Source organism: Misgurnus anguillicaudatus, chromosome 17 (genome assembly GCF_027580225.2).
Source record: "Misgurnus anguillicaudatus chromosome 17, ASM2758022v2, whole genome shotgun sequence".
Lineage (NCBI taxonomy): Eukaryota > Metazoa > Chordata > Actinopteri > Cypriniformes > Cobitidae > Misgurnus > Misgurnus anguillicaudatus.
The window spans coordinates 40,792,999-40,814,081 of record NC_073353.2 but is presented as its reverse complement, the minus strand read 5'-3'; the positions used below and the strand labels follow the sequence as shown (position 1 = coordinate 40,814,081).

Below are 21,083 nucleotides of genomic sequence, written 5' to 3'. Positions count from 1 at the left end.
ATAGAGCCCTTTGCAGTAGTTGTATCCAGGATCAAACTTGGCTCTCTGCGAGTGTTTCTCTGCCATCTCGAGGAACCTCGGGACGTCCTCCAGTTTACCGGCTCTACGCAGCAGATCAATGAGGCGTGACAATGTTGGGTAGTTGTCTGGAGAAGAGATTGATCGAGTCACTGTTGCAGTTTGAGTTTCTCCGGTGTTGCTGAAAGGAGAACCGGGAGTTAAAAGATCCAGGAGATGAACGACATACCTGGTTTCCTCTCCAGGAGCTGCTGAAAGTGAAAGACGGCCTGTTCATAGTCCTGCTTTCTGAACATCAGGTCTGCCATCATCTAACAGCCAAAATGAAGAAGGGATCATATCACCAAAAGCCTGCCTACCTCAGTTTACAAAATCAAAGACCGGACACAACTGGTATGAATTTCAGTTTTCTCCTGATCTTAAAACTCTTTCAAACTAAATAATGATGCATAAAGGACGTGGACATGTGCAGCTGTGTGTGTTGGGAGGAGCAGAAGTACTGTACCAGTGTGGCCGCCTCATTCACCGGATCATTCTTCAGAATGGCTGCGCACTGATGCTGACAGGCATCAACATCATCCAGAGTGAGATATAACTGAGCCAGCTCCAGCATCACCTGATCACACACAACATCTAGTTCAGTTACGATACATTCACACGGGGCGCCAGCGGTAACACTTGCTCCTCTGTTCTTCGTTCTTGCATAAACGTAATTGGCTAGCATCTGCACTAAGTTATTCGCATAAGGTGATCTGATTGGCTGACGCCTGTATTGGCCCTCTGAAAAGTTCAGAAATGTGCCGCGAGCATTGTCAATGACACGACGGATCCACAATTCAATTCTGCAACGCATGATGTCACCCATTCAAAGTAAATGAGAGGTGTTAACGCTGACACCCCGTGTGAATGTATCGTTATACTGTATATGGGTGATTATATAATTGCAGGAACTTTTGGTGTACAAAGTCATTATTTAAAATGCTTTTTCAAAATGGTCACAATTTAAAATATTTTTTAATAATTTGTACACATTGTCATGGATCACAAGATGCTACAGGCCATAATATTTTATTCAAAAAGTGTCATATATAGCTGGAAGTTGTGATTTTCTGTTGTCCGAATTAGTCAGTGTCAATTCTGTTACTGTCAAACTCTGTTATCAAGGTAGAGTAACAGTGTTGACAGTCATGTGTGTGGACTAATTGTCCAGGTAACATGATGCAGTATTCAGAATCAGGTGGTGTATGGTAACTTTTAAACTTGATTACTTTTAGAAATTATTTTATTATTCTGTGTTGCCTCTTCATTTTTAAAAATGTTCTGCAGGTGCATGTAAACTTTTGATCTACATACTGTCAGAACTGTTACTCTACATTGGTAACAGAGTTGACAGTAAGAGAATTGACAGTAATTAGGACAACAGGAAATCATTATTTTTAGCTATTTAAGACACTCTCTATAAAATTATCACCACAATGATTGCATATCTCTTTAAAAACACAAGGGGGAGCTGCATCACCTGTATAAACGAGACAGTATCAGATGGTGTTTTTAACTGACAGTGTAACGCGATACATTGCAAAGCCATTCAATACAGTGGAAAAAACAAGGTAAAACATACATTTCCAAAACTGCAATTCCAAATTTAGGGAAGTAAAGGATGCAATTCTTAAGGATCTGTAAGGAATCCACTACAGACATGTTGTCCAGTACTAATATGACTTTAGTAGTATTGGCTTCTATTTAAAGGAATAGTCTACTCATTTTCAATACTAAAATATGTTATTACCTTAACTAAGAATTATTGATACATCCCTCTATCATCTGTGTGCGTGCACGTAAGCGCTGGAGCGCGCTGCGAGGCTTCGATAGCATTTAGCTTAGCCCCATTCATTCAATGGTACCATTTAGAGATAAAGTTAGAAGTGACCAAACACATCAACGTTTTTCCTATTTAAGACGAGTAGTTATACGAGCAAGCTTGGTGGTACAAAACAAAACGAATCGCTTCTCTAAGCGGATTTAAAAGAGGAACCATAATCTACGGCGCAATAGCACTTTTGGGAGCACGAGCAAGTTTGGTGGTACAAAATAAAACGTAGCGCTTTTCTAAGCGGATTTAAAAGAGGAACTATATTTTACGGCGTAATAGCACTTTTGGGAGCACGAGCAAGTTTGGTGGTACAAAATAAAACGTAGCGCTTTTCTAAGCGGATTTAAAAGAGGAACTATATTTTATGGCGTAATAGCACTTTTGGGAGTACTTCAACTCGGCGCAGTAACACCCTCCCTCTCCCATTATGAGAGGGAGGAGGGGAGCGGACTTTTCAGGCGAGTCGAAGTACTCCCAAAAGTGCTATTACGCCATAAAATATAGTTCCTCTTTTAAATCCGCTTAGAAAAGCGCTACGTTTTATTTTATACCACCAAACTTGCTCGTATAACTACTCGTCTTAAATAGGAAAAACATTGATGTGTTTGGTCACTTCTAACTTTATCTCTGAATGGTACCATTGAATGAATAGGGCTAAGCTAAATGCTATCGAAGCGTCGCAGCGCGCTCCAGCGCTTACGTGCACGCACACAGATGATAGAGGGATGTATGAACAGTTCTTAGTTAAGGTAATAACATATTTTAATATTGAAAATGAGTAGACTATTCCTTTAAAGCCTGTTCTGGTGTAGTCAGTTTATTTTGATAGCATTTTTATTTTCAGTTATTTTTCAGACACTTTATTGTGTTTAGTTTAGTTGTGTTTTTCAGTTTTTTTTTTAAGATATATTCATTAAATTAATACTTTTCAATATATGTTAGGTGTATTAATATTTACTGCCAGGTGACACATGCAAAATATTTACTTTAAATAATCACAACAATGTGTGGAAATTATTTCATGAACAAACAAAAGAATGAGAATTAAAATGTTAAAGCATTAAAACATACAATTAACCATCATAATCGTCAAAGTCCTAAAACAAGCAATTAACCTTCATAATCGTCACAATTTATTAGACAATTAAGCGTCAGCCAAATTGCATAATCGTGACAGGCCTAATTTGCAATCCTAAATATTAAAATATACTGAACACACAGAATGATATGTGATGGTTTGCAGGCCTGCGCTGTGTTCAAATGCATCTCCACACGTAGAAGTGAATCACATTTCCAGCTGCAGAGAGAGAAACACACAGGACTCACTGATCTGGTCACACTGACCTTGCTGTCGCCGTCGCAGTACACAAGCGCCTCTTTGTAAAACTTGACGGCTCGCTCGTAGCCGCGCTGGCTGCTGCAGTGTTTGGCGATTTCAGCGCAGATCTCTGCGGCGAGCTGCTTCTGCGCGGGCACAGAGTCGGGCTGCTCCAATTGGACGCGTTTCAGAACCTTCGCCTGCACGTCTCTTGCCTGCCGAGAAAAATATGCATAGCACAAAATTTAATTCTGAAAGTTAAAGATGATGCACGTGATTTTTGGGATGCTAAAATACTTTCTTGTGTGCCAGGTTAACATGCATTAGAAGTGAGGCATTTATAAGTGTAAACATGTGGTGCTACCCAAACATTGCTTTGTTTGAGCATCCGGACTAGTCATCGTCATAGCAACTCTAAATCAACCAATGGCATGAGTTTGAAGCAGGACTAACTAAGTGTGTTTGGAAAACTGACATTTGCAATTCAATTTGGTGATGCTTGTGGAGCAGGAATTATACAGTAATGACTTGTTTTACAAACATAAAACTTCTTAAAAAAATTGAAATAGCATACAAGATAACTTATAAAAAGAGATTAGTATGTTTTTGTGTAATGTTGTAATTTATACCACAGGGCTGTTGAATGCTTTATTCTGATTGGCTGAGAAATGTTTTAAGGCAATGCATTATTTTTCGATAAATAATGTGTGCTATTTTCGAATTATTCAACAGCCTGCCGTCAATGATTCCTTATGTATAAATCACAAAATAGTTATTTTTGCTGCAATAAAACTATAAAATACAGAGGTTGAACTTACTCTCTGTAAGGACAACAAGGCTTCGTCATTTTTACTGACTTTGCTCTGGACTTTGGCGAGAAGCACGAGATACCGACAGTCTTCAGTGAGGAGCAGAAGTTCATTCACTGCAAAATAAAGAATCAAGAGACTTTACACAGGAACAGAAGCTGAACTATAGAGACATCATTATCTAATTTGGTTTGATTTACAAGCCTTTGTGTTGTGTTTACTTTATTGTGTACTTAAACAACAACCATTTATTTGTTAAATAACATCAGTATAATTCAATAGTTATGTTAGGGCTAATAAAAAAATGAAAACAATTGTTTTTATTGTTATGTTTATTTTGTTTTAGTCAACTCTTGCAGACCCTGTTTCCTGACGTCACACCCAAAACCTTTCTGGCTCCTCAACTTCCGTGTTGGTGGCCTAACAGGTTACTAACTACACACCTTCAAAATTATCATGCTACACCTACGTGGCACTTAAGAGTAAATAACAACCAGCAGACATCATATACTGTCACAGATACTGACCTCAGACTCAATAGCTTTAGTCTTGATTAAACAAGTTATTTACTGCATTTAATGTTAATTCAAAGGTATGTTTTATCAGTATTGTAAGACTTCTAATTGCATATTGTTTCAGGAAAAGCCAGCACACTTCGCAAAAAATGACCCTCTCACTTAGTATTTTTGTCCTGTTTTCAAATATCCCAAAATTCTCAAATCAAGATGCACTTTCTTGATAAGCAAAATGACCTAAGAAAATAAGTCGAGTTTTTAGACAAAAAATATAAAATTTAAGTGAATTTGTGCCTAAAACAAGCAAATAAATCTGCCGTTGGGGTGAGCAAATTATTCTTGAATTTTTCTAGAATTAAGTTTAAAAAATGGCAGATTTTTTTGACTTGTTTTAGGCACAAATTCGCTTCAATTTGATATTTATTTTCTTAGGTCATTTTACTCACCAAGAAAATGCATCTTGATTTAATAATTTTTAGATATTTGTACTAAAAACAAGACAAAAATACTTAGTAAGAAAGTCATTTTTTGCAGTGTAAGGGGCGGACTGCAAAAAATGATTTTCAAGAAAAAAAATTCTTAGTATGCAAAATGACCCAAGGAAAAAGGTCTAGTTTTTAGACCAAAAATATAAAATTTAAGTGATTTTGTGCATAAAACAAGCAAAACAATCTTTAAATGGGGTAAGCAAAAAATCGTAACAATTTTTCTTAAACACTAAATTCAAGAAAAATCCAAGAAAAAATTGCTTTCCCCACTGGCAGATTTTTTTTGCTTGTTTTATGCACAGAATCACTCAAATTTGACATTTTTGGTCTAAAAACTAGACCCATTTTCTTGGGTCGTTTTGCTCATCAAGAAAAATCATCTTAATTTAAGAATTTTGAGATATTTGTACTAAAAACAAGACAAAAATACTTTGTAAGAAAGTCATTTTTTTGCAGTGTAAGGGGCGGACTTCAAAAAAAATTTTCAAGAAAAAAAATTATTAGTATGCAAAATGACCCAAGAAATAAGTCTAGTTTCTAGACCAAAAATATAAAATCCAAGTGATTTTGTGCACAAAACAAGCAAAACAATCTGTAAATGGGGTAAGCAAAAAATCGTAAAAATTTTTCTTAAATACTAAATTCAAGAAAAATCCAAGAAAAAATTGCTTACCCCATTGGCAGATTTTTTTGCTTGTTTTATGCACAGTATCACTTCAGTTTGATGTCTTTGGTCTAGGGACTGGACTTATTTTCTTGGGTCGTTTTGCTCATCAAGAAGAAGCATCTTCATTTAAGAATTTCTGGATATTTTTACTGAAAACAAGACAAAAATACTATCTAAAAATTCTTAAATTAAGATGCTTTTCTTGATGAGCAAAACGACCCAAGAAAATAAGTCTAGTTTTTAGACAACAAAATATACAATTTAAGTGAATTTGTGCTCAAAACAAGCAAATAAAATCTGCCAATGGAACAAGAAATTTTTTCTTGAATTAAGTGTTGATGAAAAAAATAAACTTATTTCAAGAAATTTTTTCTCATTCCCCTGGCAGTCTCTTTTTTTGCTGGTTTTAAGCACTAATTTGCTTGAAGTTGATATTTTTTGTCTAAAAACTAGACTTATTTTCCTAGGTCATAGTGCTCATCAAGAAAATGCATCTTGATTTAAGCACTTTAAGATATTTTTACTGAAAACAAGACAAAAATACTAAGTAAGAAAGTCATTTTTTGCAGTGCATCGCAACAAGACACAGGGTTTTAAATGCAGATCAACATTCACATTGAGAAATGTCTGCAAACTGGACTTAAGCAGAGATCAGGAAGCTCGTCATCTGCGCTAAAGCGGAAATCATTCACCAGCATGAAAGAACAGTGTGCTCTGATTCACGATGTGAAGGACACACATCACTGGATGTCTGAAAAACGTGTGAGGTGGTTTCTTACCAGGATCATGAGTTAAAGCCTCCTGCAAAACCTTTTCACAGCGTTCATACTGTCGGAGCTTCATGAGAAGATCGGCCAGGTCATACCTCAGGAAGTTTTGCTGGCCGCTCTTCAGGGCTGCCTCATAATAGTTAATTGCCTGGAAAGATAAGGAGATGAAATTCCCTATTTCAAATGATAGATTTGGTTTTTGAAATGTAAGACTTTTATCAGAACACTACAGTATGAATGATAAGACTGATTTGCTCTTGATTTGTCATACACACAAATTACGCTTTGGTGGTCCTTCAATGCTCACCTTTACATAGTTGTGCGTCTTGACAAGTGCTTTCCCGATCTTACTGGCCACCGCTCCATCTTTAGGAGTTTTCTTCAGAGCCTGCTCATACACCTCAATTGCCAATTCTGGCTGTGTCAACAGAAAATATTATATTTACAAACAAACACTGAATAACAGAAAACTTATGTCTGTTTGAAGGTCTGGGTGAATATTAAGAGCTCATATGCAAAACCATCTAAGTGCGTATCACATGTTTTCTTATAAATTAGCATTTCGGACTAAATGAGCTGAGGCCGGGATTAAGCAGATTTGAAGCAAAAGTATTTGATGAATGTATAATTCTTACAGAGCGCATTTGGTTAATATCATTATCTCATTTTTGAAGGAGGTGGCATATAGTGGCTTTGCATCTGAGCTGCTCGTATCCTGCTAGTAGTTCGGTGTTAATTTTTTTACGCTTTCCCTGCCATTGACAAGTTATTTTTGATGAAGGTAGAATATTTCTTTAACTCTTTCCCTGCCAAGAGTAAACGCTTCTCTGTCTTTGACAAGTTTTTACGGCAATCCATATTTCCATGATTATCCACTAGGTGGTGCTCTTACCCAACTTATAAAACACTGAAACATCCACTGATCCATAAACAGTAAAACCTCTGTGTATGTTTTGATCATCGTTCTGAATCTGATCTTTAATAAAAGTCCTTAACAAAAATGCAGTTATCTCAGCTTTTTGCTCAAAACTTTGTATTTTTGAAGAAACCTATCCATATTTGAGAGGTGATAAAAAGAAAACAAATAAAGATAGGATTAAAAAAAATTTATCAGATGGTCTGTTCTTTTATTTGATATATTGTATGTTTGTATATTTAAAAAAGAAATTTTTCTTGAAGGCATTAAACTTTTGTAGTTGCAGCAAACACATAATGAAAATCTTGACAGATATTGTTCTCTCAAATCTTAGGGGGCGTGTACACCAAAACATTTAAAGTCCCCCTGTGATGAAAATCAAGTTTTTATTGTTGTTTATGTGGTTATGTGTTTTTAACATGCAAACGAATCTATATTGAGAATAATGAGAATGACAAAACAAACATATCAGATGCATTATAGGCAGGGCTTAACATTAACTTTTTTGCTCACCAGCCAAAGTGGCTAGTTGTTTTCCAAAGTAACTAGCCACTCAGCATTTTCACTGGCCACAATTTTGTTGCTGGTAAATAACTTTTATATATATATATATATGAAGAGTTTGGTTCCAAAACGCAATAAATCCATTTTGACAAATTTTGGTAAAAACGTGTTTTCTATACCAAGAAAGTGACAAGATGAAAACAACTATTTTCTGTTACAAACTTTCACATTATAAAAACATAAAAAATTCAAATCCATAAGTTGATTTTCAAAGATTTATTATAAAAACGGATTATTTTTTCCACAAAATGCAATAAATCCATGACAAGTTTTTATTCAAAATGCTATAAATCTATTGAATCAATAGCCTATATAAATGTGCATTCATCTTTGCCATGTTATATTCATTTAGTTGACTAGTTGTGCACACTAAAAAAATATAAACATTAATGTCATAAATCAAAACACTTACTTTGTCATATTAAGAACACTGTCATTGCGGTTACTTGACGTCCTCGCTTAACGTCTTTCACAGAGATCAGCTGTAAAATGTTTTTGGTTCTGCTCGATTTTCGTTGACTTTGAGTAAAATTATGTAAAGTTTTTCATAAGATCCTCTGGGGTCAATGTATTAGCATGAGAAGCTTGCTGTCGGGAGAACAAGCTCCCGTCTCCCGAGTGCCTCTCAGGGAAAATATTAGATGCTGATGGCTTACGTTTCTTTCCCGTCACAGAAAACCATCACAGGTTTAGCGATGCAATTAAAGTATTATTTTGTTTTGTTTGTTGATCACGAAGTACAAAGTAGATGAGGAAAACTAGGACTCCGTGTACTCAGCGCGTCCGCCATTGTTTGTTTACATTGCGTGACTGGTTGGCTGTAATATCAGAAATGGATTTATTGGGTTCTGTAAAAAAGGAGCAGTGGCGTTTATCGCATTTTGGGAAAAAAGGGAGAAAAGATGACAGAATAACACGGCGGATATTGGATTTTGCGTAAAATTAAGAATTTACTTTTAACTACTGACCTGATATAATACTGATTTTGGCAGTAACTCTTTTTTTCAAAAATGGCGTTTATATATATATATATATATATATATATATATATATATATATATATATATATATATATATATATATATATATATATATATATATATATATATATATATATATATATTGCATTGCGCATTTTTTATCATTTCGCATACCTTTTAAGACAACTACAATTAAAAAATTGTATTCAACCTGCCAAAGTGGCTAGTGGGATTGGCTGTCTTACCCGCCACAGACACAGACGAAATCTACCCGCATTTGGTGGGTGTTAATGTCAAGCCCTGATTATAGGTAAAGAGAATTGTGTGCATTATTCAGGAAAAACATCACTATCCAAAAAAATCCTATTAACAGGTTACCCAAAATATGTGATAAATACATTTCCAGTCATTTCAGTATTACAAAAATCCAAGACTGCATTCACAAATTAAGTTTTTCAGGCCTGGAAATTAATTTAATATTTCCAATATTTCCATGAAGATAAGCCTTTATTACGAAAATAGGCTTACTTTTCTTTATGCAAACCTTTCTTTAAATGTTGCATTAACATGTGATCTGGAGGATTGGATTAGATTCACCCGTTTACACTGCAGTAAATATTTGTGGGATGTTGGAGACATTTCATAAACATAACAAAACACACAACTCAGTTTCCGAGCAGAGAGATCTTCACTCATTGCAACATTCAATGACAAACATAAACAGAGATAAACATCAAGACCGCATCCCACCTCCTGAATGTTCATGTAGGCATCACCGAGCAACAGAAAGCTATGAGCACCAGGCAATTTCTCCACCAAATCCCTGATAAGAACACAGATACGTTTATATTGCAATACAACAGGGAATTAAACTCAAGTGCATACGTGTACTTCACAATTATTTGTGTAGGTGTAACATGCAACACAGAACAGCAGCATGCTTTACACCTAAATACAGTATGAAAAGGTGTTCTGAAATGTTCTATATCTTAAGTTCAGAAAACTCTTGTATGAAATATTTAACCAGAAAAGTGCTTACACAAGCAAATTACAAATCAAGGATTTTCAACAATCTGATGTTACCTGTAGCAGCTCACATAGAGTCGTTTCTCTTTCCTGTGGTTCAGGTAGATGTCGGCCATTTTCTCTTTGGCTTGTATATAGTATGGCTGCTCTGGTGTGATGTTTCTGAGCATGCTCAGTGCCAGCTCTGTGTCACCGCGCATCAATGCCAGGTCAGCGTTGGCAATAGTGACACGTAGCTCCTCTGATGTGCCCGTGAACTCATTGATGGCATCTTGCATCACTTTGGCTGCCTCGTGCTGAAATCCAACACAACATTTTCAGCCCAAAAAACAACATTGATTCAATTAATATCATACTATTCCACGAGACAACATGCACTAGGAAAGAGTCGATTTTGGTGGAATGTTGAAGCAGAAATTGTCGACTAACCTGCTCTCCATTGAGCCACAGAGCTTCGGTTAACTCCAGGAACACTGAAACGCAGTCTGCCGTGCTGAGCTCAATTTTTTTGGTTTGTCTTTTGGTTGACGAGCTCGTTCTCCTCACGGCACACAGACTCATGGCCATCTGCAGTGTCTGTATGGACTCTTGAAGCTGGCCCATCTTCCTCTGAGCTTGAGCTTTGATCAGGTGATACAGCGGATGCTCGCGGATCTGAACAAATCAACAAAACAGAGCTAAATAGTGTGCAACACTGCCCAAAAATCCCAGCATGATATGGTGCTAGACCAGCATAGACCAGCTTGAGAGTTGCCGGTGTGATCTTTAAAAACAAAATTTTTACAAACTTTATTAAAAGTATTTATTCATCTTAGTATGTTCAACATTACTAACATAAACTAAACTAGTGCTTTTTTAGGGTCAATTTCTTCCACATTTTATAACAATAGTAAATTCATTAACCCCTTAATGTTGTGTTCAGGTCAGAGAGAATTCTCTTTTACCCCAAAAATACTAGTCAATGTTTTTGCATTGGACTGAGATGTAGTGACTTTTACAACCTCGCACAAAAAATATTATTTGTCGCTTTTTACACTGCAAAAAAAGACTTTCTTACTTAGTATTTTTGTCTTGTTTTCAGTAGAAATATCTAAAAATTCTTAAATCAAGATGTATTTTCTTGATGAGCAAATGACCTACCTAACTTAAGTTTTTTTTAGACAAAGAGATTTTTTTGCTTGATTTAAGCACAAATTCACTTAAACTTGATATGTTTTGTCTAAAAACTAGAGTAGAGTTAATTTCTTAGGTCATTTGCTCATCAAGAAAATACATTTTGATTTAAGAATTTTTTTATATTTCTACTGAAAACAAGACAAAAATACTAAGAAAGTCTTTTTTGCAGTGTGCAAAAAATGATTTTCAAGGAAAAAATCTTAGTATTTTTGTCTCGTTTTCAGTAAAAATATCTAAAAATTCTTAAATTAAGATGCTTTTTCTTGGTGAGCAAAACGACCCAAGAAAATAAGTCTAGTTTCTAGACCAAAAATATTAAATTTAAGTGATTTTGTGCATAAAACAAGCAAAAAAATCTGCCAATGGGTTAAGCAAAGAAATCTTAAACCTAAACCTTACATCTTAATCTTCTTAAACACTACATTCAAGAAATGCATTGACCAAATTCATTTTTTTTGCTTGTTTTATGCACAAAATCACTTAAATTTGATATTTTTGGTCTAAAAACTAGACTTATTTTCTTGGGTCGTTTTGCAAAAAAAGAAAAACAGTGTTTCCCATACATTGATTTATTTGTGGTGGCCCACCACAGAATCAACACTGGCCCCCACAAATAGAATTTTCATGATTCCCATTTACATTTTTATTTCGCTATTTAAAACAGCTTAATTCGGCTTAAAATATAATTTGATACATAATTCAGATCAAATACAGATCCAGATCAAAGAGTTGAAGTGAAACATTTTTAGGTGCCAACACTAGATCAAACGCAAACACGACATGATGACGTCACATATATGCTAATTAGCGGGTGACGTCATCACCACCACAGTCTCTCAAAATCCTGTGGGAAACACTGAAAAAGCATCTTAATTTAAGTATTTTTAGATATTTTTACTGAAAACAAGACAAAAATACTAAGAATTTTTTCTTGAAAATCATTTTTTGCAGTGAAGTGATTTTGTTACATTTCTGGTGTTCCTGGTTAAAAATGAGTGTCCTACAGAAAATAGCTTATAAATCATTTGTTAAGCGAAATTATAACCAAATATTGGAATCTTTTTGTCAACTTGTTTTCTTTCATTTAGGACTAGTTCTGTATTCGTTGTGTATTAACAAAGGTGCCAAAATATTATGTGTGGATGAGTTTATGTCGGTATGTTTGTATGTAAAATTAGCCTATATAAAAGTGGAAGACTTGTCTTAATATCTGAAAATAAGCTGTAAAAGGGGATTAATGATCACTGGTGTGATTGTATGTTATTCTGTGTTATTATCATTCAGTTTGAATTTGATCTTTTAATGTACAATGTAGCTGATATTGACATCACTTCTAGTTGACTCCCGAGTCGCTTTCATTCCAAAATGGCGGATTCGTGGGGCTGCTGCTGGGCGATGGTGTTGCAATGGAACGTTCTATTGAGTTTCCCTCTTGTGCTTCTATACTCTTTAGTATTAATCGTAAGCCTCATTGATCTGATCTTATGCACTTTAGTTTTTGATTGAAAAGTCTTTCCACTAAAAACTGAGGTGCATAAGCTCAGATTAATTAGGTCTACGATTAATTCATTAGAAAAAGCAAAACCAGTCCTAAGTTACTAAACAAAAGATTGAATCTAAAATTTGGTGATAATAAAGCACAACGAGTGATTTATAAGCTATCATTGAAAGGCCGGTCATTTTTTTATCATAGTCATAGATGTAACAATAAAAAATCTATGAATAGTCTTTCATCATTGCAAGAGTAACAAAAATCTATTTGATGCAAAACTCATCCGTTTATGATGTTTTCTCAAGTACAATTTTTATATATTTGTTCTTTTTTTTGATACCTTAAAGGCGGAGTCCATGATGTTTGAAAGCCAATGTTGATATTTGAAATCACCTAAACAAACACGCCCCTACCCCAATAGAATCTGGACCTTCTGTTGATAGACTTGCCCCACACATACGCAAACCGGGATTTGATTTGATTTGATTGGCTATAAGTGTGTTTTGGTAGACGGCCCGTCACCTTTTCCAACGCGTTTTTCAAACATCGTGGACTCCGCCTTTAAGCCTACCTTACATTATTTGGCAATATTCATGTTCTAAGTTGGCCTACTGTACTAAAATGAAGATAAGGATTTTTTTTTCATTTGTTTTCCCTGCACACTTGATAAATCTTGCTTGTGTATTGTATATCAGGGGTTTCCAAACTTTTTCCAACAGGTCTCAAAACTTACTATTTCTTTAGAAATAGATCAATACTGTTTACTGGCCCGGGTGTCTCTCTCACGCTGGCCTCGGGCACACAGCAAAAAATGATTTTCAAGGGGGAAAATTATTGTTTTTGTCTTGTTTTCTGTAAAGATATCTAAAAATTCTTAAATTAAGATGCTTTTTCTTGATGAGCAAAACGACCCAAGAAAATAAGTCTAGTTTTAAGACCAAAAAAATCTAATTTAAGTGATTTTTGCATAAAACAAGCAAAAAAAATCTGCCAATGGGGTAAGCAAATTTTTCTCGAATTTTTCTTGAATTTAGTGTTTAAGAGAGATGTTAAAGATTTTTTTGCTTACCCCATTGGCAGATTTTTTTTGCTTGTTTTATGCAAAAATCACTTAAATTTGATATTTTAGGTCTAAAAACTAGACTTATTTTCTTGGGTCGTTTTTCTCATCAAGAAAAAGCACCTTAATTTAAGAATTTTTAGATATTTTTACTGAAAACAAGATGAAAATACTAAGCAAATTTTTTCTTGAAAATTTTTTTTTCAGTGCAGTCTTTATGTTGAGCCCTGACCAATATTATTGTTTTAAATATGGCACGTACAGTAAACTTCCATGTACATTAAGTAGTAATCTATTTTATAATAGTTCAGCATCAGAAGGAAACACATTGATGTACACAGTAGTCAACAGGATCTGCATTATCCAAAGAGAAGTGATTCACCTCAAAGTTGTGACTGAGGCAGAGCTCCAGAGACTGGGATGAGAGTTTGAAGTTGCCCTGCATGAGATGAATCTGAGCCATGAGGAGATGAGCATCAGCGTGTGCTGGGTTCTGATCCAGTAAGTGCTGCAAACCACTATGAGCAGCTTCTGTATCTCCTAGAAACAGAGAGACAGACTGTAAAATGTCAGGTCAAAAGAAGGCATTTTAAAATCAGTTATGTACATGAAGGAATTTTCCCAGGAGGTCAAATTATTGAAAAACATCATATATGCTAAAACATTAGAAAGCCGTTTCACCTGACTGAAATCGGACTTTGGCCATGAGAAGGACTGCCTGCGGGAGACCAGGAACGGCTTTTACCACGGTATCCAGCACAGAAGCACAATGGAGGAGCTGAGGGGCGGGAGACTGACCTGGACCTGGAGACTAAAGCCAAAACATCATTAGATCAAACAGAAACATCCAAACCAGACAACTCTGAGGAACTGAATGATGTTACTTAATAGTGGTGCATGTAATAGACCTTAGCAGGAGAGAGCGATAAATATTCCTTGGCGATCTCCAGCAGTAAGTCAGGGTTGAGTTTCTCAAAGTACTCGATGCTGAGGGGCAAACCCTGTAAGGTGGAGAAGTGAGTGTCCACTGCATCATTTAACAGGTTGATGGCCTCCTCTGGCGGACGTCGCTTTTTTACTGCCAACAGTGCACGCAAGAACAACAGCTCCTAATACAAACAACAAACACACAGGTTTAAAAACAACAAGTTATCTGTGTACATTATTTTAAAGAAACCATATGTGACTAAAGATGTAATCACATCAGACTTCATCCTCTAACCAGCTGTCTTTATTTTTTACGAATCAATACATTTTTGATGCTTAAAATCAAGAACTAGCCTACATTATTTCTTGTTGAGTATATTGTATGGAGTATATAGTTTTATGAATAAATGACAGATTATTTTTATCCAAAGTAACTCACAAAATTAGTAAAAGAAAAACTAATTTTAAATGTTCACATGTTCACTAAGGGCACTTAAAACTTTTCGTTTTACACAGTATGACACAACAGCTTTGTTTAGCTAAACAGATGTGTGTGTTTCTGTAAGTGTGTGCCGGATCCGGCCCTCAGCTTGTGTAAAAAAGCTCATGTATACAGACATAATCCATAATACACGCCTGAATCAACAGATCAGCATGCATTTCAGAATAAACACTCATCCTTCATATCCTGCTGTACAAGTATCTTGTTTGAAGCTGCAATCTGTAATTTTTTCAAATTAAAAAAAACAAAAATTGTTGATTAAAGTGTTAAGTAAAAAAAAACATCAAAACTGTCTCCGTACCTGCATAACTTATTGTGTGATTACATAGCGTCTATAAACGAAAAAAGAGGAGCCGGCTACCAGTGGCGGCTCGTGACTGCTCATCCGAGGGGCGCTTATTCAAAATAAGTGTTCATGTGTGTGGTTCTTTTTTTTTTTCAAAATATGTGTTCTGCACGTCGAGATATCCTGTGTGCATCACGTGTCTTGTCAAAATAAGGGCTTGCTGCACAAGTGTCAAAACCACGTTCACAAAAATACATGCAAGACACTCACTTAACAGTAAACTCTGATTACGCATGATATTATGCGAGTATCTGGCAAACGCGAGCGTCTCTTTTATCATAAACCCTTTAGACACGTCTGCAGCAGGCACTTATTTTGACAAGACACGTGATGCACATAGGATCTCTCAATGCGCAGAACACATATTTTGAAAAAAATATCGTCGCTTCGAGCGCCCTCGAAAAAACAAGTCACCGGCCGCCACTGCCGGCTTATTACATGTGTGTGTCTGTTGCAGATGATAAAGAGTTTGTAGTTTGTTAAACAGCTGCTTAAAATGTAAACTTGTCATCTAGATGGCGGAGTTTATTCTGTAAAGTTTTAAGGGGGTCGCACACCGGACGTGCAGCTCAGCGCCGCGCAGTTCTAAAAAAATCTAACACATTGTTTTCTATGAGTATACGCACACCGGCGCCGACAGATGGCGCTCAAATCCCTGTCGCGCCACAGAGTGCCACTCACATAGTTTAACATTAAATAACATCATATTTGTCCCAAATCATTAACGATTAAGATTGGCTGCTAATGTATATTTTGCATTTTGAAGTAGACGTTATCTGACTAAGCTCACTTGCTAATGTTCACTTCCGGTTTTACTATACCTCCGAGTTGTCCTAGACGCGACTTGACGCGGCGCTGAGCTGCGCGTCCAGTGTGCGAGCCCATTTAAACAATGATCATCTGGGGAATTTCATGTAAACATGACAATTTATTACATCCTTACATCTTCATCTGTCGTTAAAGGGGACATTTCACAAAACTTAAAAAAAAAAAGTAAAATAAATCTTTGGTGTCCCCATAGTACATATGTGAAGTTTTAGCTCAATATACCATATAGATAATTTATTATAGCATGAGCTAAAATGTGCCATTTTGGGTGTGTCCTTTAAAATGCAAATGAGCTGATAAAATCCAAACACTGATTGCAATGATGGTGGTTTGTTGAAATTAAAACTCAATTGTGCTGTCAATTATTTTTTTCTCTCTCGGTCTCTGCACTAAATGACAGTGCCGTGATTGGATAGTGCAGATTAAGGGGCGGTATTATCCCCTTCTGACATCACAAGGAGAGACAAATTTCTATTTTTTCACAAGCTTGCAGAGAATGGTTTACCAAAACTAAGTTACTGGGTTGATTTTTTTCACATTTTCTAGGTTGATAGAAGCAGTGAGGACCCAATTATAGCACTTAAACATGGAAAAAGTCAGACTTTCAAGGTATGTCCCCTTTAAAACAATGAAAGCTCAAACTGTGGAGAGCATGCAGTCAAAAAAGAGAAAGCGCCAGAGCTTGTGCTAAAACGAGAGTTAATATTAGCAGGGCTTTTCAACATCTGAAGGGATTAAATACTGACACAGAGATGACATCAGCAACGTGATTTGTGAAACATTAACATTTACATTTAGTCAAAACAAATGTGGGAGATATATCACTTGCTCAAATGAATTTTTTTTGGATATATGACTTTTAAGATGCACTTCTAACTGATGTATAATGACAAATTCACTCTGATGCGATGATCACCAACATCAAATTTATATGCGCAGAATAGCTAGACGAACAGAACACACGTACAGAAAATTACTCCGCAAATAACTGCAATTTCACATTTCAAACAGAGATGGCGATAGAGAGGCAAAAGTTACAATCTTACCACTGATTTTCCAATGGACTGCTGAATCTCCGTTAGAAATTCCAGCTGCTGTTCTGCATCTTCGATGTGTCCCTCTATCAGCTGACACCTGATGATACCTGTAGCGAAAAAGAAACACCTTAAAGGGACAGAACACGTCAAACATATTTCCACCCAAACAGCACGATGAGCATATGACGTGCTTGTTTAACTTGAAGCTGTATCATCTCACCTATTAAAGCAGAGACGCTGCTCTCGTCCAGAGTCATTGCTGTCTTATACCACTTCATGGCCTCTTTCACCCTACCCAAAAGAACCAGCTGGTAACCCATTTCTGTGGCCAGCTCCGAGTCACCCGAAGCCTGAGTAAATGCCCGCTCCACCATCCTGTGTGTATGCTGAAGAATCTTCTCAGCTCTTCCACACTGCAGATGAATTGTGGTTATAAATAGAAATTTCAATACATCATCCATGAACATGATTTGACATTGAAGGTGAAGACTACAACTCCCATCTTTCCACGCTCTTTAACAGCATCATCAAGTTGTTTTTAGTGACCTCTAATGGCGAAAATTAAATATTGTGCCTTTAATATCACATATACAGCACAGGTTTATAGACAGTAGCTGCATTTCTTAGATTATATTTGCATAAAAATTTAAGTGCAATTTTCTACATGTCAACAAAAATTGCGAAATGATGGTGTTTCACTGTAACGGTGACGTCATGCGACTACAGCATAATTTTGTTGTCACACCCTAATTCATTCCAAAAACCATGGCGCTGTGCACAACGACATGCGGATGACATCAAAATACGGCGAGAGTGACCCGAAATCATACAGAGCAGTCGATTCCTGATTCGCTCTCATTGTATTTTGGTGTCATGTGCTTGTGATCCCACATAAAGTTGACAACACCTCTTCTATCTTGTCCTTTAACCAAACATATTGCGCCATATTGAAAGAATGATCATGTGACTTTAATGTGACTAAAAACGTTTTGCTATTTAAGCAAAATTCTTGTGTTTACATTGGACACATCTTGAATTTGCGCAATTTGAAGGGTAATGGAAAAGCAGCTACTGTGTCAACACTCAACAAAATAAAACATATATTTTTTAGTCTCTTTATTTTGTGTTTGTGTTGCTGTGTGAATGTAAATGTTACCACTCGAGTGAACGCTAAGGACATTCTGTACAACAGCTCAGGATTGTTCGGCTCCTGAACATCCAGGTTACTGATAAGATTTGACAGCTGGTTTACAGACTGAAAGAGAAATGTTCAAATTAAACCAATATATAAAGAGAAAAATTACTTCTATTGACCCTGTAGGACTCAAATAAGTTTGTAATGGACCACCTCAGTCATGTTTCCTTCTCTACAGAGAGAATACAGAGCCAACATCCTCAAAGCCTCCAGGTTATTTCTGTCTCTCTGAAGAAGCCTAAAGAAAAAACAAAACATTTGGTAAAAAAAGAAGAAGATTACTCTATAATCACCAAAATATATTTTGCCAATAGTTTAAATATACAAAACACCAGTGGTTCTTAAACTATTTGGCGTGCGTCCCCCTTGCATCCCTACGTGCCTCCCAAAAAAGAAATTATGACATAAAACATTCAAAATCTTAATATTTAAATTAACTCATTCACCGCCATAGACGAGTTATCTCGTCAATATTAACTCATAATTGAGTCATCTCGTCAATTATGAGTTAATATTTAACTAATAAATATGCCTTTCTGGACGAATTTCAAAGTGAAAGTGTAATACCACTTTTTTCCACTAGATAGCGGCAAACCGAATTTATCAAAAACAAAGTTAAAAAGATTTAATGATTTATTTTAACTGCCTTTATGTTTGATAGTCATTCTGAGTCTGATCTCTAACATAAATTCCTTTACAAATATGCAATTTTTTAAGCTTTTTGCTCAAAATGTTGTATTTTTGAAGAGAAATATCCATATTTCAGTGGTTAAATTAAGTGGAAAAAGTAAATATATAATGAAACGTTTTTTCCCCATTTTGTTTTGTTTGTTTATTGTTTGTTTGAAAGCAGAGGGTGTGTTCTTTAATTTGATATAATTTGTATGTTTATATATTTATAGAAGATAATTTTTCCTTCAAGGAATTTTGTGAAACTTTTGTTAAAATCACAAAAATGCAGGTGGGCAACTTTTCTCAAAAAGGCTGGCGGTGAATGAGTTAAAGGGGACATTTCACAAGACTTTCTTAAGATGTAAAATAAATCTTTGGTGTGTCCAAAGTACCTACAGTATGTGAAGTTTTAGCTCGAAATACCATATAGATAATTTATTATAACATGTTAAAATTGCCACTTTGTAGGTGTGAGTAAAAATGTGCCATTTTTGTGTGTGTCCTTTCAAATGCAAATGAGTTAATCTCTGCACTAAATGGCAGTGCCGTGGTTGGATATTGCAGAATAAGTGGTGAAATTATCCCCTTCTTACATCACAGGGGGAGCAAAATTTCAAATTATCTATTTTTTCACATGTTTGCAGAGAATGGTTTATCCAAACTAAGTTACTGGGTTGATCTTTTTCACATTTTCTAGGTTGATAGAAGCACTGAGGACCCAATTATAGCACTTAAACATGGAAAAAGTCAGATTTTCATGAAAGTCCCCCTATTAAACAAAACATATTAAATTATACAATTTCATGCTATTGGTAAGTAGCCTTATTTTTCTAAGATTAAATAACACAGAATTTATGATAAATTAATTTATTTTATAAAATGTCATAAAACTGGGGGCCCCTTGGCACCATCTCAGGGCCCCCAGTTTGAGAACCACTGCAGTACACAACCACAAATGAGATATGATTGAGGGTAAATTATCAATGAATGAAAAATTTTACATAATTTACTAACTCGTAAGTTGTTACAAACCTGTAAAATACTATGAAAGTCAATGGTTCTCAAAAACGGTTTGGATACAAACATTGTTCAAAACATCTTTATTTGTGTTTAGCAGAAGAAAGACATTTATACAAGTTTGTAGCAACTTGAGTAAATGATGACAAAACTTTTTTGGGTGAAATTTCAGTCTGAAAATATTTTTTCGTAATATTATGTTTTTTGGTAGCACTTTAGAATAAGGTTGTATTAGTAAACATTAGTGAATGCATTAGCTAACATGAACAAACAATATAGTTTGTCAGCATTTATTCATTCTTGTTAATGTTAGTTAATGTCAATACAGTTATTTAGTCAACATTGAATTTTATGGTACATTATTAATGTTTATAGTTACAATGTTTGATTTTATAAATGTATTAGTAAAGGCAGAAATTAACATGAACTAAGATTAATAAAATGCTGAAGAAGTATTGTTCATGTTAGCTAATGCATTATCTAATTGTTACGAAATACAACCTTACTGTAAAGTGTAACCCGTTTTTTTATATGCATTTACACAATTTAACAATTTTGTAATGATATGAGGGTAAGTAAATGATGAGAGATTTTTGGGTGAACCATCCCTTTAACAAACACAGACATGAAGCGTCATTGAGGTCTTGCTGAAGAGTTTGTACAGTTCAAGTGTTCAAACTAAAAGCTTCTTTTATTCTGTCCCTCACTGGCCTTCATCCAATAAACAAAACAATGATCTAGTCTTACAGTCTTTCAGTACAGATCAGTGAATGAAGCCATCTGACTTTCCTGTGATCTATAGAGTTCAGATTTAGTTATGTCTCACTAACCCTCGTGTCATTAAAATATTAATTTAATTTCTTCCACAAAAAAGAACAATTTAGAGG

The 21,083-nt window shown here is 35.4% G+C and overlaps 1 protein-coding gene across 1 annotated transcript in view; it reads right to left on the bottom strand.

The window, feature by feature from the left end:
* ttc21b (tetratricopeptide repeat domain 21B) overlaps positions 1 to 21,083 on the bottom strand; it is a 32,862-nt gene that overhangs the window by 6,732 nt on the left and 5,047 nt on the right. The window contains exons 7-23 of the mRNA XM_073854769.1: positions 18,661 to 18,745; positions 18,469 to 18,567; positions 17,533 to 17,725; positions 17,322 to 17,419; positions 14,581 to 14,781; positions 14,354 to 14,483; positions 14,055 to 14,212; positions 10,374 to 10,598; positions 10,002 to 10,240; positions 9,669 to 9,741; positions 6,766 to 6,876; positions 6,468 to 6,606; positions 4,028 to 4,134; positions 3,236 to 3,424; positions 524 to 634; positions 248 to 329; positions 2 to 146 (exon numbers count right to left, since the gene is read on the bottom strand). Coding sequence (XP_073710870.1) covers positions 2 to 146; positions 248 to 329; positions 524 to 634; positions 3,236 to 3,424; positions 4,028 to 4,134; positions 6,468 to 6,606; positions 6,766 to 6,876; positions 9,669 to 9,741; positions 10,002 to 10,240; positions 10,374 to 10,598; positions 14,055 to 14,212; positions 14,354 to 14,483; positions 14,581 to 14,781; positions 17,322 to 17,419; positions 17,533 to 17,725; positions 18,469 to 18,567; positions 18,661 to 18,745 — 2,385 coding nt within the window. The remainder of the gene's footprint in view (position 1; positions 147 to 247; positions 330 to 523; positions 635 to 3,235; positions 3,425 to 4,027; positions 4,135 to 6,467; positions 6,607 to 6,765; positions 6,877 to 9,668; positions 9,742 to 10,001; positions 10,241 to 10,373; positions 10,599 to 14,054; positions 14,213 to 14,353; positions 14,484 to 14,580; positions 14,782 to 17,321; positions 17,420 to 17,532; positions 17,726 to 18,468; positions 18,568 to 18,660; positions 18,746 to 21,083) is intronic.